This window comes from Dicentrarchus labrax, unplaced genomic scaffold (genome assembly GCF_905237075.1).
Source record: "Dicentrarchus labrax unplaced genomic scaffold, dlabrax2021, whole genome shotgun sequence".
NCBI classification, from domain to species: domain Eukaryota; kingdom Metazoa; phylum Chordata; class Actinopteri; family Moronidae; genus Dicentrarchus; species Dicentrarchus labrax.
Window position 1 is genome coordinate 29,569,600 of NW_026136721.1, and position 23,803 is coordinate 29,593,402.

At 38.7% G+C, this 23,803-nt stretch overlaps 2 protein-coding genes and 1 long non-coding RNA gene across 4 annotated transcripts in view; 2 read left to right on the forward strand and 1 right to left on the reverse strand.

Moving 5' to 3' along the window:
* Positions 1-2,458, forward strand: part of sorbs2a (sorbin and SH3 domain containing 2a) — a 66,119-nt gene extending 63,661 nt beyond the window's left edge. Inside the window, exon 27 of the mRNA XM_051383637.1 lies at positions 662-2,458. Within this exon, the coding sequence (XP_051239597.1) occupies positions 662-723 (62 nt within the window). The 3' untranslated portion in view covers positions 724-2,458. The remainder of the gene's footprint in view (positions 1-661) is intronic.
* A 1,539-nt stretch (positions 2,459-3,997) lies between these two features.
* On the reverse strand, positions 3,998-9,508 carry LOC127354054 (uncharacterized). The gene is made up of 3 exons (XR_007881455.1): positions 9,430-9,508; positions 8,511-8,618; positions 3,998-4,300 (listed from the first exon to the last, which is right to left on the reverse strand). It is a non-coding gene; the product is annotated as an uncharacterized LOC127354054 (long non-coding RNA).
* Positions 6,587-18,191, forward strand: LOC127354053 (PDZ and LIM domain protein 3-like). 2 transcript variants are annotated; one of them, XM_051383650.1, is made up of 7 exons: positions 6,587-6,763; positions 12,032-12,183; positions 13,149-13,233; positions 13,355-13,542; positions 15,239-15,366; positions 16,536-16,647; positions 17,641-18,191. In XM_051383650.1, the coding sequence occupies exons 1-7, from the start codon at positions 6,671-6,673 to the stop codon at positions 17,828-17,830; spliced, it is 948 nt and encodes a 315-aa protein (XP_051239610.1). In that variant the 5' UTR covers positions 6,587-6,670; the 3' UTR covers positions 17,831-18,191. The 2 variants fall into 2 exon arrangements, with proteins under 2 accessions (XP_051239610.1, XP_051239611.1); XM_051383651.1 differs by having other exon boundaries at positions 6,610-6,767.
* Positions 18,192-23,803: the final 5,612 nt, after the last annotated feature.

Below are 23,803 nucleotides of genomic sequence, written 5' to 3' on the forward strand. Positions count from 1 at the left end.
CTTGTTGTCATTTTATGCTTTTAACTGTTTATGGCCAGTTTATTAGGTTCACCGAGCTAAATGCTAAAATCCTCCCTTCAGGAAGGTTATAATGTTCAGTTTTTGTTCAAACTGTTTTAGAGAGGTGTTGATTCAACTGTATGATCATTTTGGAGGATGTAGCTTGGTGCTGTTGAAATTGCTGAATTGCATTATACAGATATTTATATAATGAGGGTTGGCTAAATAATAGCAATACCTCTCTGTACAATGGATCTGAATACCCTCTCCAAGTACTAGATCCATAAATGTTACAGAAAAGCTGGACAACAAATGTACACTGTGTACAGAAAAAGATGCTTTAATCCTCTATACAGGATTTGTAGTCTGGTTGGTAGAAGCAAATAGACTAACTGAGACCACTAGATGGCACTCTGATACCACCACATACTCACTGTGGAAGAATTCAACTGTATCCTGCACTGATGAGCACAGTTTAAGTCTGATAGTCCTGTTTTCCATCTTGATCTGTACATTCTGTTACGTAAAACTAAAGATGTTTCAGTCTCATCTCAATGTTTGGCTGATTTCCAGACTGCAGTGAGCTGGGATAATATTAGCGACAGCCACTGCCAAGGTTCAAGCACTGACGATTTCATTTTATTGCTCTTTGTTTTTGAAGGGACCTCTCGGAGGAGCAAGTTGTTTGGAACCTTCCCAGGAAACTATGTGAAGCAGCTATAATGATGATTCCAGACTCCCCCCCCTGGCCCTGCCCCTTTCTGTGACACGTTCATCGCCCTCAGCACAGCACCCGCAGGACACCGCCTCCCAACACTGGTCCCCCACGACCCTGTCGCACATTTATGTGTTTGCGTGTATGTGCGGCTCGTCGGCTTCACACAGACAGAACATTTAGCTCTAACTAGCCATCTTTAATGGAAGACTTCTATAAAATAATGTTGTTTTTTTAACCTTATCTTTTTATCCTTATTTTTCTATTATGGAGAACCCAAACTTTGTGCTCCAGTCAGTGACCTTTAACTTTTGACAGTGATGGAAGGATATCGAAGGAACTTTGCAAACAGTCAATGATAGAAAACAGGGCACGGCAGTGATGTTTTTCTTTCTGTTAAAGGGCAGTAAGATCACCACCATCAACTTTTTTTATTTTCCTGCAGTATCACATTTAAAAACACTTGTTGCATTTCATTTCAGTGTTCAATTACAAATATACCCAAAGATATTCGGTGCAGAGAGTGTTGTAAAAACAGTGTTCTGTCAGCAGGTCTGTTGTTTACGAACTGTGTTGAAGGGATTGCAGTCATGCAGCCGATATTTCAGGTAAAAGGATGTTACTTCCCACAGTTACATGTGGAAAAGACTGTGCATGTATCACCATTATGTGTTACCCGAGGTATTGAGTGGTTGATAAGATTTGGGAATATATTTGTTTTGAAACAAGTTTTTTGTTAAGCAATTATTGCAAATATTGCAAATGAGGAAGTGGGAGAAATATCATTGACACTGTTGTACTTGCTGTCTAATCTTAACACATTAGATTTGAAGTATAAGATTAGAAAACACAAATATTTTCAAATTGTTGGTTCTTCATCTTCACACTAGGATTGATGCACTTTAACGAAACTTTAACACAATTTCGTGTTTGTTTTATCTCAAATTTCACTTCAGATTTTTCACACTAGAAGTTAATATGACTGTGAGACTTCGGAGTATATTGGTCATGTTTGAAAAGTGTATGCAAAAAGGTTACCAACCTTTTTAGGTATTATATTTATTAGAGGATAAGTGCTGGTCAAACTGTGTTATAAGACAATTTTAGAAAGGATGGAACAACACGTTGCTTTTTTTAAAAACATCTTTCAACAGCAGTAAACCCACTCTTAAAGGATTGTTATTGTATTGTCATTGTCCAGATAGGTTCTGAGTGACAAATAACACAGTAGTTAATGGGCTGTAATTATGCCAGGTGTCATGATGTTTTATGTTGAATTATTTAAGTCAGATGCAGGATGAGATGGCATTTATTAAAAACTTCAGTCATTTAACTGCAGTTTTTTTCAACTAAACTTTGGTGGCATATTTTAACCCTGCTGTCAGTGAGTGGGTCACTGTTTCATGTAGTTATATACTATTAGGACTTCTTGAAAATTTCCATCTTATCTTGTCATGCTCGGTGAATGTGATTTATGTTTTCTGTTTTTTTTTTTCTCATTTTACGTGTTTCACATAGGATGGACACTGACAACAAAACAATTGTTAAAGCACCTTAAGATATATTATGTTTTATCATTCACGCATCATACGTCACCTCCCCCGTCATCCACTATTTCAGCTGGTGTGAGAACACTTGTGTGTGTGTGTGTCTGTGGTGTTTTTGTAAGCCTTTTGTATGAGAGCTGTAAAATGGCCAACATCCACTTGCTTTATAAAGTCAGCTTTTTCTCACCCACCATCACATTTGGTTTCCTCTCCTTCTTTCTTCACATTCTTCATCAGTGGTGCTAATTTCCACTTTTTCAAAGTTATTATTGTAGCCAGGCATGTAGGCCTTTTTTTTCTCAAGTTATTTGTTGTTTCAAGAGCCAGTGACGTATTTAAACTGAAGTTACTGTAGGTAGAGTGAGTAGAGTTGGTGATTGCTGCCTTACATCCAACTCACTAATTTAATAGCCATGTATATGTAAACCTCTTCTGTGATGCAAAAAATTCATTTATGCATATATAGTCTAGAAAACATCGGGAAAGCGTGTGCACAGAACATGAACTAGTCTGCCTTTGATACAACATTAGGAACAGATTTGGATTGAAGACATGAATTTGACTCCTGATATGTTTATACATGTAATGAAAATGTAAATCTTATATGTTATTCATGTTACTATCAAATTCAATGCACACTCTTGGGCCTAAGTATTTCTACAGTATCTTAGATATCTTAGCATTTGTTGGATGATTTTATGGGGCTGTATTGCTAATAAAATCCAGCTGGTAGATGAAATATTCCCAATTATTTTTTCCTTTCAGGTTAACAGAAAAGAAAAATTAGTTTGTTGATGACTGAAAACAAATGTCATTTATAATGAAGCCTTGCTATTTTATTCCAAGCACAGAGGTGACCTGACACACGTTCATGTCCTCTTTATTTCATGCAATTTCACATATGGACAATTGGTGGCGGTAATGCGCAATTAAAGTTGCAATGCCAAGAAGAAGATTCAAATCATGAAGAAAAAAGCTTGGCAAATGTTTAATGAAATTATAAATGCAAGACGCTTTTGGTGAGAAACATTGAATGTAAACAAAATGAATTGCAAAGAAAACTCCACCCAGACACATAGTATCTTTACAAATAGCGTCTTTTATGAAGTAGCAACAAAAAGACTGAGACTAACTCCATCTTTCAGTAATTTATAAGGCTCATTTAACAGTAAAACAGGTCATAGATATTTAGCTTATTTTTCAGTCCAGTGTGTAACATTTAGGAGGATCTGCTGACAGATGTGGAATATAATACAGTCCTGCTCACCATTGGCACCCATGAAGTTTAAGTACATAATGTGGAATACCATCAGAAAAAAATGAATCAAGTGAAACATTTCTGTTCTATAGAGAACTCGTGTTTGATACAAAAGAGCAAATTATAAACAACAATTTAAAACAATAAACAATGGGAGGAAAAATAGAAAAACTTAAAGCTTGCTGTGTCACTGGAATTGGCACCCTTTGCTGTAAATCAGTATGGAAACACGTTGTGACTCACCTGTGGTAAATCACAAATGAGAATCAGCTGTGATAAATTGTCTGTGCCCATGTGACATGAATTAGCCAATGAATGATGACTTCCGTGTTTTAAAAAGCCATCTGTTATCCCCTGTTCCTTTGTCACAATGGTGAAGACAAAGGAGCTGTCTGAGGACATCAGAAGTGCGATAATTAGCAAACACAAGACCTCCAAAGGGTATAAGGCCATCTCCAAAGACCTTGGTATCCCTGTTTCAACATTGCTTAATGTTATTAAGAAGTTTGCCAAGCATGGAACTGTCAAGAACCTCCCTGGACGTGGGGGGGAAGAGAAAAATTGATGAGAGAAGTCTTCGAAGCAGTGTGAATGTTGGACAAAACACCACGTCAAACATCCAAAGACCTGAAGGCCAAACTGGAACAGTCTGGGGTCATGGCTTCAACAAGTACCATACGCCGCACACTAAACCAAACAGGGCTTCATGGGCGAAGGCCAAGGAAGACACCATTGCTGAGGAAAAGACTGGACAAACCACAATCCTTCTGGGAAAATGTTCTGTGGACAGATGAAAATAAAATAGAGCTTTTAGGCAATGCACACCAACAGTTTGTTTACAGATGGCTCAATAAAGCCTACAAGGAAAAGAACACCCTACCAACAGTTAAGCATGGTGGAAGATCCATAATGCTGTGGGGCTGCTTTGCTGCATCTGGTACTGGAGGCCTTGACCGTATCACAGGAATCATGAAATCAGAGAATGATCAAGAGATTTTAGAGCGAAATGTCCTACCCAGTGTAAGAAAACTTGGTTTGAGTCGAAGATCATGGGTCCTCCAGCAAGACAAAGACCTAAAGCACTCATCCAAAAGCACGCAGGAATGGTTGAAAAGGAAGAAATTGACTTTTTTAAAATGGCCAGCAATGAGTCCTGAGACTATGAGTCGCCTTCCAAGGAGTCCGCCATGTTGAATCAACATGTTTCTACAGTAGCCCACAACTCACAAACCAAACACTGACTCCAGACAGGACTAAGTGTTTTTCGCTAGCAGCCACCCTAGTTTCTCCTTCACACTTCACAGCCCGTTCTTATTCCCAGGTTGCCAAATACAGACGCGAGCAGTGTTCACTTGGTTGCATTTTGCAGCTTCAATTCTAGATGCCACTAAATCCTACACACTGGTCCTTTTAATGGCAGAGCGAAATATCAGGCTTTGGCAATACAGACAACATTTGTTAGTAGGATCAATTCATTGGTCTTTTCATTGGAGTTTTTGGTAATAAAACAACTTCTCAATGATGTAGAAGTGTACTCCAGGGTTTGTCAGTACACTGTGACATCCTTGTTACAGGCGCAACACACTTTTAATAAGTCTTCAGTGCTCTAGAAAGACACCGAATTTGATGAATGAATAAAAGTTTGTTTGGTTCCAGATTCATGTAAATCTCAAACTCGACAAAACCCTTTCAGATACAAATGACCTAAATAGGTCTTGCAGGGCATCTCCAAGCTATTTCAAAACGATGCATTGACAGGCTCGCAATTTCAGTTATGTGCTGCATGAATGTTACATAGGTCAATTTTAATGGACATGTCTCTTTTACAGCTTTAGCAAGTAAAGCATACACAAGGGGAATTGGCTGGCTTAGGCACTGTGTATGTATGCTACATATGGTCACATGTTTCTGCTCCAGGTTGGAATTATTGAGAAAAAGAGAGAATGAGTGTTTGAATGGGGAAACTTAATGCAGGCAGACTCTTACATGTCGGTCCAGAGACAGAGGATTTCAGAGTATGAGTAGTTCATCATCAACTTCCCTCATTTATCAGGGAGTTACATCGTCACAGTAACTGCAGAAACAAAACATGAATCTGGTCCACGTTTTCACATATTTGCATGGGATAAGATTTTCAGCACTCTGCGCGGATGATGGATTTGGTGTTGTGATTCTTAAATCGCACTACTGTTTTAACTGGCACTTGATTTATTTATTTACATGATGGAAAAATGCCCTACTCAGAGCAAAAGCCTATCGGTGCTGACACAGATTAACAAGATTTACTCACAGTTTGTTGACAAAGTGCTCTAATAAAGCTTTTATATATATATATATTTTATAATTTTGGATATATTGCAGACATGACAGGTATGTGACAAAAAAATATCCTCAGCTGGATGGAATAAATCACTGTTAACATAAATAAAGCACAGAAAATATGTTTTTCTGTAGGCTGGGTTTATTTTAACAGACAAAACAGACCCAGTTTCTGGTATAAACAGAGAAAATAGAGATGATGTGTTGCACTGGATTGTTAACAAGCTCAGGGGTGAGAGCACTGGGTCCCATCCAGATCAATAGTGGCTGGAATGTGCCTGTGGGACCTTCAGGGCCTCAGAGTGGAGCTGCGCCTCCAGACCAAATAAGGACAGGAGCAGCAAGACCCGTCAACCAGAGCGAGAGGAGGCCAGCCAGACTGTGAGCTGCCCAGGGATGAGAAGCAGTGAGGGGGGCCTGGTTTCCATCCTCACTCTGTCTACAAGTGTCCATATAGGTACTTGCAGACTGTGAGCCAAAACTGAATTTAAGTAGTACAACTGAAGTTTTGGTAGTACCTGATTTAAGAGGCAAAACATTGGAGAGAGAAATAGTGAAAGAGAAAAGAAGAAATGAGAAAAAGTACTCTACAGAAATTGGAAAACTGGCGAGCATGTGCTTGTAGAATAGTCTGAGAGCCAGTTCCCAAAATCTAACCAATTACTTCACTCCTGGGGTGGTGTCTGTCCATTCTCCTCCCCCTGCACCCGCCCACATGGTTCAAAATCTCCATCACTTTGATATTCCTTTGCTCTTTAACTTTGTTCACAGCAGTGTGCAGTTTACTGTCTGTCTTGTTGTTATCTAATAGCTGGGGGAGATTAAAGGGTCATGCCACTCACTGTCGTGCTGGATGGTCCAGCCCCCTGGGGGTTTCGCCTGACAGGAGGAAAGGACTTCAACCAGCCCCTGACCATCTCCAGGGTGAGTAAGTGTTAGGACGTCTCTATCATAAGAACAGAGGAAAAGTGTTAAAGTGTGCAAAAATATTTTCCTCTTAATAACTTGATCAAAACAAAACCTTTACTCTTAAATGTGTTTAATTTGAAGACAATGTTCCTACTGTTCAGTCAAAATATCTCAAATGCAAATGTGAACATGATTCAATCTTTTGGTGGTCCAGTCCAGAGGAGTCAGTGTTTGTGTTTCCAAGAGGGTTCATTCTAGAAAGAGTCTGTCTGGACTGGTATGAGGTTTGCACCTGTGCCACAGCAAATGCAAGAGGCTTAGATACAAATAGCAGCTTACATCGTACTCTGACATGTGCACCCACACACACACACACACACACACACACACACACACACACACACGTCTCATTGAGTGGATTTTAGACTGAAGAATGTAGGAGCACAGTGAGGTTACGATAGTATTCCTAAACAGCCCTGAAGATTGTATTAATAATTTCTGACTAAAACATCATGAAACATGAATGGTAGGATCCACTTAATATGTTTGGACAAAATTCATTTGGCAGTGATTGGAGAAGATGAGCACAGCGTTACTCTATATGCATCTATTATAATAGTGCAGCTGTTCAAATGCTAGTAAAAGTTAGCTTGAGGTCAACAAGCAGCATCATGTAGCTTGCCATCATTGTTGTAACTGTAAACTCAAAGTAATCACTTTTAAGATGCTCTGGATGAACACATGATTTATCGGACACATATCTGGGTAAAAAGAAAAAGCAAACTGTTTAGAAAGTCATGGCTGTTGATTCATGTCAGAATTTTTCTTCAAGTGTTGATGAAAACGATCATTTCCTGGAACTAAAATGGTATTTCCTGTTTATACAAAGTGCAACCAAACAACCGAATCACGTGAAGTCATGAAATGACCAGAAGGTTGCTTATAAGAGTTTATTCCATTTAAAGGAATTTTAACGTCTATAAGTTCTGTCTATAAGTAACAAAATCTGCCAACGAGTGCCTTTAAAGTTCACTAATTCAAACTTTATTTATTTACTCAATCTGATGTTTTTTTACATATTGGTTTTGATTTTTGTATGGAATAAACACATAAGATATAATGAGTTAAATTAGTGAGCTTTAGGAGTTTCTAGCCATGCTAGGTGTATACATAACATAAAGACATAAAGACACGTGAAGACCAATTTAGCATCATTACTATCAAAAATATAACTTCATAACAATAGCAACTCCACATACATCAATAATCAAACATTAAAAGAAAGGGTTTCTCTCTCTCTCTCTCTCTCTCTCTCTCTCTCTCTCTCTCTCTCTCTCTCTGTTCTTCTCTCTCTACATCCTGAATACTGACAGTTGTGTCTTTATTAGCATTCAGGCTCTGTGTCACACAGGATCAGATGTGAGGAGACCCAGTGATCCCGCTGTTGGGGTTAATATAGACGCACATCTATATTTAGGGGAAGACCTCAGAAACCACTGACTAAAAGCATAGTTACGTCTCCAAACCGCTGGCTCTCTCCAATAACCTCACACCTGTTGTGTTAGTGGACACTCAGTGGCCCATATGAGAGCAGTGATGAGAGAAGACTGGGATGGATGGAAATGGAAGAGAGAGAGGGAGGAATGAGGAAGGGTAAACGATACGCGGGCAGTAACACAAGAAGCTATGTGTTAAAATGTGCTTGTAAAAGAGAAGTACATTAGAGGGATAAGGAAAGAATATACTTGACAAAACACCTCACCAATGCATTCACTGTCTATGAGACAAGCACAAGTGAATCCAGGGTCTCCCCTCACTGCCATGTTTGGTTAGGAACATCTTCCTCTTTATGACCCTCCAGTGCTCCCAGCTGAGGAAAGTAAACACAAGTGATTATCATCTTTTTCTTCAGCAGACAGCGGTCTTAAAGGGGCACTCCGCCACATTTACACATCAAGCTCAGTTTACTTGATCTTTATGTAATACTGAGCCTGTGGAAACAGTTGTATACTGTACTGTCTTCTGTGGCTCTGCAGGAGCTCTGGTCTATGAAAAGAACCCTGGTGATGTCATCCGGTACTAAAAAGTTGGGGCGTTAATAAACATGGGCATTTACCAGTCAGGGAGGATCTAATGAAAGACACCCTTTAGTTGCATTATTATATTATATTATGTAATATATTAGTGTGGTGGCCACTTGGGTGTAGCACAACAAGCTGTAAACACAATATTGACTATCACCTGTTAAATTTGTCATGGCCAACATGCTGGCATATTTTAGCCTCTGAGCACATACAGCAAATATGAAAAACCTTTGCATTCATTTGGACTTGTGTTTTTGGTTGCACAGTGTATTGTCCAACATTTGTTTTGCTTTTTTAGTTTTTCCTGGTTGTAAATCCAAAACAATGAGCTAAAATATGTTAAAATGCTCCAGTAGAGCTGAGGAGCTGTGGTTTTGTCACCTTTTACTTTACACGTAGCAATTTGATCCATTGTTAATGTGAAAATTCACAAGTGCAACACAATGTAATTAGAATACTAAGTGACCAGGATTTCATGGTCACATCAGCAAACATTTTGGACCCAGTTCTTGGATAGCTTACAGTATTAGTCACTGGAAAAGTACATAGAGAAATATTAGTAAATCATACTCAAGTATACAAAATAACTGTACTCACAGGGAAGAATAAGAGGATTCCCTTTTGTTCTTGAGTAAAAACCTTTTCTTCAGTTTAAGGGATTTTGGATGGAGTTGTGGATGGAAAAGGAGGAAGGAAAGACAGAAGACACAGGGATTTCAGGAATAAAGGAAAAAAGCAAGAAAAACAAAAGCTAGAGGAAACAGCAAAGATAAAAGGAAGGGAAAAGTAAAGTTGGATGGACAGAAGGAATGAGCAAGAAAGAAAACAGACAGAAAAGATGGAAAGATGGTTCTAATTTAAACAAAGACAAATGACATATGTTTGATATGACAACTGAGCTGCATGGAAACAAAAGAATCCAATAAAAAGCATAGTTGTGCACAGATTCAGGTACCACACATCACAGCAGTAAAACAGAGAGCCCGACAGCAGCAGTCCAACAAATGCTCCACTGTAAATTACTGCTCTCTCTTTGGCAGCATGAGACATCCCCTCAGCACTTTCATCCACAGTTATTTATAGGCAGATGACCTAATTCAAATTTCAATGTAATATCGCAGTGTAGCTTAGTTTCCTGTGTCCCGTAATGCAATACGGTTGAGCATAGGTCACGGCCCGTGTAGTGTAAGTTGGAAAGTTTGGTTAGGTTTGAAGCTGCCTCCTTAGGCATTCTCTGTGACCCCCAAGTTCTTATTAATCTTGATCACTTCCTGGCCGGCCAAATAGCCTACGTACTCCATCTGGATGCTGTCACTTAGTGGGAAGCAGCGCATGTTTACTTTATCTCCATGACAAGGGACGGACAGTTTACACGCATGCATAACAACCAGGGCTTTCTGGAACAGCAACCCTCCTGCTGCACCTCAGAGGGCAGTCAGTGTTTTGCAGAGGGCATGCGGTGAAAAAAATGTAGATTTAGGTCACGAATGGCCTGAATCTTTCCTATTATGAGTTTGACTGAATAGTTGGGCTTATTAGTGGAGTCTGTGTTTTGTATTTTGCTGGAGTATTTAGGCCAGGTGAGACTCAGGGAAAGAAAAAAGAAATCATATAAAGCTGTGATCCCAGCAGGCGAACATGAACAAGGGGCCTTGCAGTTGAGTTTCTGTATTAACTGATGAAGTGCCAGTGATGGAGAACAGACCAAAACTTTTTACAAGGCTGCCCCACCTGTGCATACTGGACTGTTGTAATAGGATTTATAGAAAGACAGAAAGCTAAAATCTGTTTTTTTTTTTGTTTTAGACATTGCTCTGGAATTCATTCTAATGTGAAATAACTTATTATATTCAGTATATTCTCTTACTTATTCACATAGTATTGAAGTTCTTAGTAAATGGACAAATGGAAGAAGAATTTAACAATAGGACCCAGAAGAAATCATACACTGGCTTGGGACTTCAGTTGCTTTAGTAATGTAATTTTAGTGACAAAGACATCTTGGTCTAATTCGAGCAGATTCAATTTAGCTCAGATATTGATTCTAGATGTTATTGATGTTACCATATGACAGATCACACACATGTTCTGTCTAAGTGAACAGGTTTTGGAACCTCATATTGAATGCTGCCCAGACACAGCGATGTTTGGAGTAAGTCCGCAACATCTTTGCCTCAGTCTAAATACCAAGAACATTAACATTTTCTTCCCTTATTGTTAAAAGACTTGTACTGTTTAAGATATAAATGACACTTGGTCCAGAGAGTAAAGAAATAATAAACTACTTCACACTTGAGAAAATCAGATGCCACAAAGGGTGATGCATCCCAGATCCGCACAGCATGGCAACCGATTATAATGTATTTAGATATGATAGACGTATGAAGATTATTAGGCTATATAGTCCTTTAAGGGCTGACATTTGTTTGTCTGTGTGTTAAGCTTGTTAAATTGTATGCAAACATAAAAAAGATTCAGTTATTAGGAAATAACTTTAATATGGAAAACAAAACAAATATAAGCAACAAACTTATTTCCCTTCACCCTTCCTAAGGTGATAAATCAGGATTTTCAACCTTTTCTGCCCCCCATGACCCTGTTTCTCATGACCTCCAGCATTAGAGAGCAAAGCATGTTTTTGTTTGCGGTTAGAACTCCAAATTTATTAGGTAGAAAATATTTATACATGGATTTATTTTCAAGGGATTAAACTACTTAATATTCAGTAATGTTATAAAGTGGGGGAAATGAGAGAAAATCAAGAGAGCAGGCTTCTCTGCTCTCTTCCGCGTCTTTCTTTTTTCAATGAAATCATCACTCTCTGCCTTCTCAATATACAAATGGTTGATAAATTAGCAAAGGAATCAAAATAAAGTGTCTTAATAAGGAGTTGAACCACCACGAGCCTAGCTTTAAATAACTTTAGTGCTCCTAGGCATAGATTATACAGATCTCTGAAACTCTACTAGAGGGAATGATTACTATTGTTTCCAAAAATATTTGCTCAGTTGGTGTTTTGATAATCATAAACACATCAGTCCAAAATCTCCCACAGGAGGTTGAGATCTGGTGACATAATAATAATAATACTCATGCTCTGTATGGAAGCATTTGTTGTGTTTCTCCACTCATTTAATTAAGTTGTTCTATTAATTTGTCTGAATCATCTCACCACTTCTGTTATTTACTTGTTTTTCAGATCACACCTGGCAGTAAGGCCTCCATGGCTAACTTGTGTGCTGGTGACGTCATCCTGGCCATCGAGGGAGTCCCAGCCACAGACCTGCTGCACTGTGAAGCCCAGAACAAGATAAAAGAGTCCACCAATCAGCTCTGTCTTACTGTTGAAAGGTTATATGCAGAAACAAAAAGCATGCACACAAACAGGTGGTGGATTCAGTAAAGGCAACACCTGCACAGTATAATGAAACTGAATACCTTCGCCTCGTAATAATTACTGTGTTTGTGAAGCTTATATAATTGTTCCATTTTTGAGTCAGACAGCTGTTGATTTAGTTCTAAATTAAGTTTAAAGGCCATTGTTGTGGTGTTGTATTGGATTACACAGTGTACTGTTGTTGCTTTTACTGTGTCCAGTAGGTCCATATCCAAGCTTTCTGTCTTATAACCCCTTAAAACAAAGCTTTGTCATCAGTTGAATGTCACCAAAGAGTAATTCTAGTGATTGTATATACTTTTTGAAGGCAAAATTGTCAAGTAATTCACCAGAGATAAGAGTAAAGGAAAGTGAGAGGAAGGACGATGCATTATAATCATCTCACAACCACTCAACCTTCTTCTTTTTTATCTCTTTTGTGGGTGCCGACCTTCAGATTGTGAACTACTGCAATACAGTATGAGCTAATATTCACTGTACTGTGTTCTATTGTACAGTCAGTATTCAAAATATTTGTGTACTTCAGTGTTTTGTCCTAAAAGGACATTATGCAAGATGTGTGCTGAAAACCTTTTTTCAAAAAGTGTTTTTCAAACTATTTCTTTTCATTTTAGTTTTAATCTTTTCCAGCTCCGAGGATGTTCTTACCTTTTTTTTCTGGATTGCATTATGGAACAATAGTATCCAGCAGCACATTCAAACATCAAGTGAACTTGGTCTGACTTATGACTTATGACTTAATGTGGTCACTTTTTCAGTATCGATACATTCAAAACCAATTTTAAAGGGTTTAAAGTTTTAACCTCAGTTCTGGTGTTTTATAGGTTGGGATTATGAAGCTCACACACTCACAGACACCAGAAAGAGTAATTCAGCAGTCAGTTCATCAGTCAGACCAAGATCTTTTTTTAATTTCCAGGAATGAATCAAGACTGTGGTCACCACGTGTTATTGATGAAGGCAGAGCTCACCCATATAAAATCAACCTGGAAGCAGAGCAGCAGGTTTGTTAGAGCTGTGAGAAAGTGATACATGTTTATGAAAGATCATGGAAGCCCTTTTGTTTCACATTATTATCTTATTATTGTCTAAGTAAGGGCTCTGCTTCTTTTCTTCTTCCTACAGGAGTATAAACCTATTGGCACTGGTCATAACCGGAAAGCTCAGCCATTCGTTGCGGCAGCGAACATCGATGACAAGCGTCAGGTGGTCAGTGCATCCTACAACACTCCTATAGGCCTCTACTCCTCAGGCAACATCCAGGACGCCATGGAGGGCCAGATCCGAGGCCTGGTTCACCAAAAGCCTGCGAGGTGATGGTTCTCAATCTATCTGCAGCTTAAACATGGCAGTCAGGTTCATTCAAAGCCCTCCACCATACAGCAACTAACAGCATGTGAGTCGTAAGTACACTGATTATGCTATCAGTCGTGCTAGCAATGACAGATGTTTATGTCGGCTTGTCACTCAGCCTGTTCAACAGTCCATCTATTGGTCTTTGGTACAGAGGAACAGCACTAGGCTTGTGTACTGTTATAATGCTTTGAATCAAGTTTGGTGTAGTGGTCACAGTTGGAATTGCAAGTCATGTAATGCACTTGGATCAAAAATGACATTTTCCCATACAGAATCATTACAAATGTGGCTGCTGAAGACATGAATAAGTGTCACACTTTTGCCTTACATGTGCGCTGGGAGTCAGCTGGCTCAAATATGTGCAGCTTGAATACCTATTTTAGCATATAAACTTGAATTGGAATGGAGTTTCCTCTGACTTTTCATTCAGCACAATCACAATTTAAAATTGTTAAACCTGGTTAGCTCAGTGGGTAGAACTGGTGACCCATGTACCGAGGCTGAGTCCCAGTGTTCAGATCTGACCTGCGGCCCTTTGCTGCGTGTCATCCCCTCTCTCTGCCCCCCCTTCCCTGTCTATCTTCAGCTGTCACTATCATAAAGGCAATAAAAGCCCCCCAAAATTACAAAAACTAAAATAATACTTTTTAATCTTTTTAAACACCAAGTGTCAATTTTCATCCATCCAAGTTGTGTTTTATGGTATGTAATGATCATTACAGCCTCACAGGGCTACTAACATTGGATCAGAGCTTGTTCCCTGCATGATTTCTTTTCACTTTGCTGTTGCATTTACTGTAGTTCACCTGCTCTTTAAAAAACACTCAGTTTGTTTGGTTTGTTTGTCAGGTGAAGCTGAGTAGCTTAATACAGCCATGGATGTGCTACAGTATGTTCGGCCTTCCCCTCAGTTCATGTGGATTTCATTAGGCTACCTGATATATGGTGTGTCACACTGAGAGTATATCGCCACAGTCCACAGGGATAAATCTTTCCATGGCTTAACCACAACTTCTGAATAAGACATATATCACATTAAACCTAAGTCATGTTACAACATAGACTCCCTCCTCATTACTTCCAGGCTACTTAACATGGAAAAATTGAAGTGCAAGTGTCTTTAATTGTAATGTATTCATAACCACTCCAACCTGAAGACGAGATAGAATTATCATATAATTGACCATAATTATGAAATTACAATATGCATGAAAAAGGGCATGTTATAGAATCAGCATGCTAGAAACTCAGCTAAAATCTTTCAGTCATCAACATCCTCTTTCCTTTCTTTTTTTCATCCACGTGGTCCAGCTCATGAATTATCTTACTCATCCCTCATTTAGCACCCTTGTTCTCCTTTTAAGGTGGACTTTTCATGCTGTAGCTCTCCAATCTCCAGCTGGTTGTTGTCACCTGATCTGCTTCACTCTGTAACCTCAAGTTCAAAAAACTCATGGCAGTGCAGTAAAGATTGCAATGCAGCATTTCTGCTACTATAGCATATAGGAATCCCTCTGAATGAAACTGACTGAAAGTGATCTGTGAAAAAGAAGTCATATGGCAACCTATTAACCAAAGCAGTGCATTGTCAAAGTGTTTATATCCTGACTAGGTATTGTACTATATGTATGTGTGTCTGAATGTGCTGCTCAGCCCCAGGACTTTGACCAGCATTGAGGATTCTGACGTGTACCAGATGTTACAGAAAGACCAGGAGGAGCCCCAGGAGCCTCGGCAGTCTGGCTCGTTCAAAGCCCTGCAGGAGTTTATTGACAGTGATGGTGAGTTCTACCTCTTCTCTTAAAACATCTTACAGGTTGAAATGATTACCGGTACAGAGAAATATTTGTACTTCTACTCACAGCCAAAAAATATGCAACGCTTCACTGTAGAAACACATACAGATGTTTTAAAGGTGCTGAAAATCTATTTTCTAAATCAGATTTTTACTATGAGTTATGGGGTTCTCCATGAACACACTATCTATACTGCCAAAGTTTTAGTTATATCACCTTAGAGATTTCTGTGAGATCTCTTCGCATTGGTTTGAAGTGGGCGGGACTTAGCAACTGTCAGTGGGCTGTCAATCAAAATATCTTTTTAAAGTTAACTGTCTTTTTGAGCATTAAACTCTTCACAAACAATACCTAAAACTTTTCTTTTTCTTTGTTGCTTATTCGCTCATCAGTATTTAATGATCTAGAGAAATTAGTTAAAATCAGTATTTTAAGCAAAGTTTTCAAGGTCTTTAGAAGGGTTTTGGAGTTCTTGTTTTTTGTTTAGTTTTTTGTCATTGGTGTGATATTGAAGGATTCAGTTAAATTAAATGCATTACATTACAGTTATAGGTTGCAGCAAAAAGTTTTAGTCTGTTGAAGACAGACACTTTCCCTCAAGCAATTTACATTTTTACCTCTACACACACACCAGGAACAACTTTGGGTTTCAGTGTCTTCACATTCGCAATACACTTCGACATGTGGACAGGAGAAGCCAGGGATTTAACCAACAACCCTTCAACCAACCTGCTTCATTTACCATTCCTGTTCTACAACTGAATTTACAGAACCACATTGCTCATTTGATGACCTCCCTACAACTGTGGCATCAACAATTATTCCAGTAAATAATATGCGTTATGCTACAGGGAACCAACCAACAAATTGCAAGAGGGGTATTTAATGCTTTATTTTAATAATGTTCTATATGACTTACATACACATAATTAAGCCACACCCCCATGTGTTCCCCTATTATTTGGAAGTGTAGTGTTAAAGCCTTACAATACGGCATTACAAAACCACCCTTAAGGAAGTGTTATTTGGGATTCAAGAGGTTGTAAGTGGCCCTGCCACACATGTCATATCTGTTGAGTGTTTTGTTTTTGTTTATGTAATCCAATCATGTATAAGTACTCTTTTGTTGAGTGGTCTCTCTCCCATGTGGGCAGGCACTCGTCCCATTGTGACCAGGACAGTAAAAGCCCCCATGACCAAACCAACTCCGCCCACAGGAAACCTGCAGAAACTGCCCGTCTGCGACAAGTGTGGGAATGGGATTGTGTAAGTAAAAATAGAAAAAAATCATCTGTGATTTACATTTAGAGCCGTCATGAATCAATATTAACAAAGGGGGGAGAAAATTACAGGAACAATACAGTCTACTAGGGCAACATCTCAAACTATAGCTTGTATAGAAATTAATTAACACCCCTTTGTCTGAACATACGTAAGACTTTAACATAACATACAATAAGCTGCATAAAGTAGTGTCCATTGCAGCACACACACACACACACACACACACACACACACACACACACACACACACACACACACACACACACCTGTAATACATGTTTTGAAAAAAATCTGCCTATTTTTACTTTAGTTAACTTTACTTAAGTTTTCTAAGTAGCTCAATAATCTAAATGTTAGTGTAACATAACATAAAAGTGTTGTAATATAACTTTTAATCATATTAAATAGGCTGTGTCGTATGTAATGATATATGTTCACACTCTCGTATAACCAGCTAAATCATCAGAATTATTTATTCATGTGTATTAATAGCTGGTAAATATTTTATAACACACTGTAAACATTAGTTCACGTGTGTTATCATGTGATTGTGATATATTTATCTTTTACTTTATCAAGTATTGATTAACGTTACTGTTTATATACCAGTTACAGATGGTTTATAGGTGTATACGTGTATTGGTCATATTTTTATTCTACTACATCAGAGTGTGTTATAATGTGAGTATTGTATGTTATAAACCATTTATTAGGCGTTTGTACACAACTTATAAATGCTTAATCGTTAAAGGAAACCTTAAAGGGTTTGTAACTCTCTTTAGTCTTTAATTAATAAATTAATACATTAACTTTTTATTAACTTTAATTTATCATGGCATAATTAGACATTATCATTGAAAATGGGTGCAGTTTATTGGTTGCTACTGTTTAAATCATTTTGATGGTTTACATTACTTTCTACACGTACACTGTTCTTTGCTATTTACATCTTACTCTCTGTCATTTGTGCTACAGCGGGACGGTGGTGAAAGCACGAGACAAATATCGTCACCCTGGTTGCTTTGTGTGCTCCGACTGTGACATCAACCTCAAACAGAAAGGCTATTTCTTTGTGGAGGAGCAGCTGTACTGTGAGACTCACGCTCGTGCTAGAATGAGACCACCAGAGGGACACGACCTCATCACAACTTTTCCTTCTGCATAGATTCCACTCTTATGAGCACAGACACACAGACACACACATGATCGGACACACTTTGGTCAACACTCCTATGTCCTGCAGCTGTTGTATGTGTTTATCTGCACGTTGATGTTGTCTGTGTATCTAAGTAGAATTTGGATAAGAATACATTTACATTATTTCTCTCTCAATGTACTGTAACAGTATGATGTCTTCACCTATAAATAACCTCTGCGTAGGAATATTTCACAGGTGATCGTTGAGCAGCCTGGTTGTTTAAAGAGCCCAGCAACAGCAACTATAAAGCACTGAGACTTGCCACTTTTATTTTGCCAGTTGCTCACAATTTGATGTCTTTCCAATAAAGACTTTTGTTCATACTGTATTGCATTTGTATGTGAAGTCTTGTGATAAAAAGCACCACCTTTCATAATAAACAGAAAACAGTCTCCATGGCAATCTACTGAAAAATAGACAATGCCAAAACAGCAGAATATCCTAGCAGTATAGTATCAGCATGCAAATAATCATAAAATAAAAGGGAGTGGGATCAAATGTTTGGTGGATGTACTGTCTTCATTAATTTACACATTTATCCCACAAAGAACATCAAAGAGAAGAAGGTAAAATAGGTTCATCTTTTTATTTCTGGCATTTCCGTTTCTCAGTTGGTTGGTCCAGACTGATATATCTAATCAACTACGGGATGGATTGCAATGTAATTTTGAACAGATATGTTTCCTAGAAGATAATGTTTATACTGACTGTGGTGTCACTGTCTTTAGTGGTGGCTGACTTTCCCTGTAGTGCTACCATAAGGTTGACATTTTTGGTCTGGTGATTAGTGAATGTTAGTATGCCAACATGGTAAACTAAGATCGCAAACGTGGCAGGCCCATATATTATGAACATCATTTAGCTCATAGCACCACTGTAGGCCTACAGTGGTGCTATGAGCTAACTGTGCAAGCTACAATTTATTTAGCCATACAGGCTGTATTATAGTATGCTAATTGATGTTGTTTTAATGGCCATTTATTTACCACAAAACCATATGCCTTTTCACAAAGCACATATTGACATGTTGTAGAAAAAGACCAGATGTGAATAAAAAAAGTTAATGATGGCTGAATTCCATTTAGATGTTTCGGGTTTTTTGTTGTAGGATTCAACAGATTTAATGTATTCTCTCTTCAATGATCTGACCCAGTCACAGTCTGCTCCTCAGTCCCTCTCTTCAGCCACACTCTCTCCCCCTGCATTACTCTCTATTCCCATCTCCAGCACATAGACCATATAATTGAAAATGGACGTAGTCTCTGTGACGTCAACATCTTGGGAGTCTTTATTCCGCCAGCTCCCAGCTAATCTAAAAATGAGCAAATAGTGGGGCGTCGGTGGAGGTGGGGTGGGCTGAATGAAGCTTGGTTACTGAAAACAGCCACCTGTGAAGGCACCCACCTGTCACTCAAAGCGACCATGGCGTTTATTATGCATAACTTTAAGCCTATTATATAATTTAATTGGGTGAATTCACCCATTTAAATTATATTATAGGCCTCCGTACAGTCCCGTACCAGGTCATGTACCAGGCTGTAGTGTTTATTTCTGCTGTAAAGTTGGGCATTTTAATACAGAGCCTTAGGCAGACCACTTCTGTAGCCAGTTTTCCAGCCACGGAGTTTGCCACTTTCTCCAGCACCTGCTCACTTCTCCCAGGCCATGTACTTTCCTCCATCTCCCCAGACCTGCCCTCCTCCAGCTGTCCAGCAGATGTCCTCGGAATATACTGCCTTTCCTCATCGCCTCACTGCCCACCCACCTGTTCTCACATCTCATCAACCCTGCTGTCTCCTGAGCTTCTCCTCACCTGCAATTCATTTCATAATCAGCCACTCACTACATATACCAGTTCGCTTCCTTTGCTCCCTGCCAGATTTTTAAGTTTAATTTCCATGAGTTGGGCTTTTGCATTCTAGCCGTAGTTGTGTGTCTGTTTCTTGTAACCTGGACTCCTGTTACGTGATTCTGCCTGCCTGACCTGCTCATTTTGCCATCCAACTGTAATGGACTTGAAAACCTGAACTTTATTTTTGTTAATAAATCACTGAATTGATCCTGTCCGCCTGCTGCTGTCCATATTTGAGTCCTATTCCGGTTGTCCTCGCACCAGGTGTGACAGACCTTTACCTTTAATGACTGTCTGAATAGGAGCGTTATCGCACCACTGAACAGAATAATCAACCACTGGACCATGAGCAGAATCAGTGCCCTGTCACAGGCCGACTACGACGAGTATTATCTGTCATCTGTGATCTTTCGAATCTGTCAGGATGGGAAAAATCCATCCATTAAAAGCAGAACATTTCTCCTCTGCTTTAACCAATGTCCAGTCTCACATTTTAGCCAATAAACTGTCTAATGATAACTTAAATTCCTCCTGACATTTAACATACCAACAGTGAGAGGGAGCACATCTAGTTACATCTGGTGTTTGTGGCATTGCCTGGTCTTCATCATCTGTTCTTTTTGAGAAAAAAGACATCAGCACAGCCACCCTGTGAGACCACCTACAGTGATGTATTTGACTGCTGCTGAGCAGAGCTGTAGACCAGAGCCAAGTGTCTGGAAATGGGAACAAGAAAAGGACAAAAGACAATACAAAGTGATGTAATAAAACAACAGTATTGATCCTGTTGCTGTTAGCAAAAGTACAGCAGTCCATTATATACCGAGGCTTCTGTGGGGGAGGACATGATTTTATTCCCCCTGGATTAGGGTTGGGGTCACTCGCCACTAGAGGACACGCTTCAATTAAAAAGTGTAGAAAGAAATGACAGTGGGGATAAAAATGTTATTTGAGAGATTAAAATAGTTCCACTCCTGTCTCTGCCTCTACAGACAGTTACACAACTGAGTCTGCTGTCGATAAGGCACAGCAGAGGGTTCATCATTACTCACTCATGTTGTGTTTTTCAAAACTACAGAACTTTATTTGAAATTCCAGTCAACATTCCCATTTCCAGTAGGTCAGGCTCAAATAAAAAAACAGAATATTTTGATTTGATGTCATGACACAACCTTGGTGTCAGTGTTAGGAAACAAGCATCTGCAATAAAGTGCTGAAACTGAATATATATGATGTGATTATGCAGTGTTAAAAAACATCATCCTTTTACTGGTTATAACCCCTAAAACAGTCCAGTGACCGTACTGCAGGTAATAGCCTTGCAGTTATGATTCAGTCCATTGCACATACTGCATATTGAGAGTAGTGACTGCTGTTGTTGAAGTGAGACCCTGTTGAGACAGCGGGGGGAGCTAAAGTATCTTCTTTTTTTTTTCTTTTTTTTGCTCTTTGACAAACACACACACAACAACAGAAAACATTAACAACAGGAAAGACTGTAGTCAAACAAATACTAGCTGTATGTTTTATGGATTAGGAATACAGTGTGTACCAGGTATTCTGTATATGTACTATGTTTAACTGTATGTGGTAATGAGTTGGAGTTTTTGTTCAGTCTATGAAAGATCAAACAAGCAGAAATGCCAATCACAAGTTACCAGAGCCTGCAAAGTGATCACATTTTAATTGTTGGTTCATACATTTTATGGTTGTCTCTCAGAAGCTGGAAGATAGTTAGCAAGACCCAGATATTTTTCTCAAGAGCAAACAAAAAAACCAAAAAAAAGATACAAATATGAATGCTGATATTGCTCCATGTCCCTAACTGTAACTGTTAGTAACATGTTAGCTACAGTGTAACAATTTTATAATGCAATATTAAATCAGGGCTGTGTATGTATGCGTGTGCGTGTCTGCCTGCTTGTTTTACAGTTATTTCCAATAAATAATGCAGCTTTAAAATTTCATATTTACAGCTATTGATAAATTCAAGTAACAATAATATGACAAGCACACAAATTTGAAAAGTTGGGCAGTGAATTTCTGCTAAATGGAATAATTGATGAATACAACAATCTTTAAGGCATTAGTGTCCCCTATAAATATTATGTATAGTAACGACATCCCACTTAAATGGACTTAAGTGGCTAAAGAGCCCCATGACTCACCTATTAACCAAAAAGACTATATGTATGAACTTTAAGTGAGCCATCTCTGATGAATATGCTGTCACACTGTGTTTCACTACCGGCTCCACTTAATTATTTCACAATAGAAGTAAAACTAATTGACAAAATCGATACTCAGTCCGCAGACAAAATGACATTAATCAAATATTAATACATGTAAATGGAAGGCCGAGACACAGACATGGGGAGTGACGTAAGTGCATTCTCTTATGAAAGCCAAAAGACAAGACCATCCGCAAACAAGAAGGAATTTAATTAGTTTTAAGGCTATTGTTCATTTTACTTCATTTGCAAGTGCCCTCCTCCTAAGGACACACTTTGTAGCAGCAGCAACTGCTCAATAACATTGGACAGTTGAAGAAACAATTATTGATTTAGTGCTGAATACATCCATGAATAGCCTACTAAAAATGGACATGCAGACCTAATATCCCAGTCCCTCAGGTCCTCACGTACGCACAAAGTAAATCAGTGTGGACCTGGTCAACAGGAAGGGCTTTTCAAAACCTGAGCACCGGTGTAATCACTGTAAAAGCAAATAGTGGTAATTAGGGTGCTCGCTGCAAACAAAGACAAGTCGGGAGGGGGAGGAACTCCTCTTTACTGTCTAATAAGAAAGCCTATTTTAGTTTCCTACTGAACCCATAATGCAAACACACATAAACATCTGTACCCCTCTGTGACTGTAGCTCAGACCCCATAAGACCCAAATAGCCTATATGTGAAGGCAGAAAGTTAGTGGTATGTACTTCACACGTTTCCCCATGTCACATGTCTTGAATTCATTTGTATGTGATATTTATTTGTCTATTTATTTGTAAATTTCAGCATGCAGTAAAGTTCACCACCAACGTGTCCTATAAAGGACCAGTGTGCAGGATTTAGTCCAGTGATGAAGTTGCACCGTGCAACCAACCTCGCCTTCCAAATGTGTAGAAACTATGCTATCAGTTGAAAGTCACAAAAAGGTGAAAGGTCCTATCTAGAGTCAGTGGTTGGTTTGTCCGTTTTGGGCTACTGTAGAAACATGTTGATTCAACATGGCGGACTCCGCAGAAGAGGACCTGCAATTTCTCTAGATAAAACGGATCATTCTGAGGTAAAGAAAACACAATTCGTATTTTGAGGTGATTATACACGAATGAAAACATACCTATGAATGTTATATTCCATTTCCGACAATAGATCCTCCTCATTGTTACACATTGCACCTTTAAATGTCTATTTAACAACACTTTTACTACAATAACACATGTATCAAATTACTAGATCCCACTGAAAATCAACACAAAGTTGCACCAGTTTCCCAGTCCATTTCTGAATCCTGTTATCATTGACCCCTCATTTAAACCCACAGACAGTCATTTCCAACAGCCAAAATAAACAGTCTAGTGGGTCAAAGAGATCCACAAAGGGACTAACATTGAAGAAGTGGCATCATCATTTTTCAATGAATGCCTTAATTTTATAGTCAGAACCCAATCAATGTTTAACATATTCACTCAATAAATGACGTAAATGATCACTTCCGGGTTAACTGACTAATTGTTTTTTGCATTAGCTTACTACTATGTTATCCATAAGCACTTGGCTGTAATATATCAAAGCTGTACATTAGTAAGCTTAGACATTAGTTCATGCAACTTAATGTGGATTTGTTGCTTATTTTTAGTTCAGTTTAGTTAGTTCATTTGATAGCATCTCATTAATTGCAATGTATTATTTGGCATTATTAATCACACCATCAGCATAACAGTTTAGGCACTGTACGATGTCACTAGCAAACACACCACATGAGAAAATATATATATATACGAATTCAAGCTGCTCATGCCTTTATGAGTACACAGTGGACTCTGGACTCTGATGCATCCTGGCTTGATGAATTAAATTAAGTCC

Bases quoted from the DNA above. Each gene is read 5' to 3' on its own strand.
- LOC127354053 (XM_051383650.1), top strand. From the start codon at position 6,671: ATGCCACTCACTGTCGTGCTGGATGGTCCAGCCCCCTGGGGGTTTCGC. The intron at 6,764-12,031 runs GTGAGTAAGTGT...CTTGTTTTTCAG, and splicing joins AGCCCCTGACCATCTCCAGG to ATCACACCTGGCAGTAAGGC. The intron at 13,543-15,238 runs GTGATGGTTCTC...TGTGCTGCTCAG, and splicing joins GTTCACCAAAAGCCTGCGAG to CCCCAGGACTTTGACCAGCA.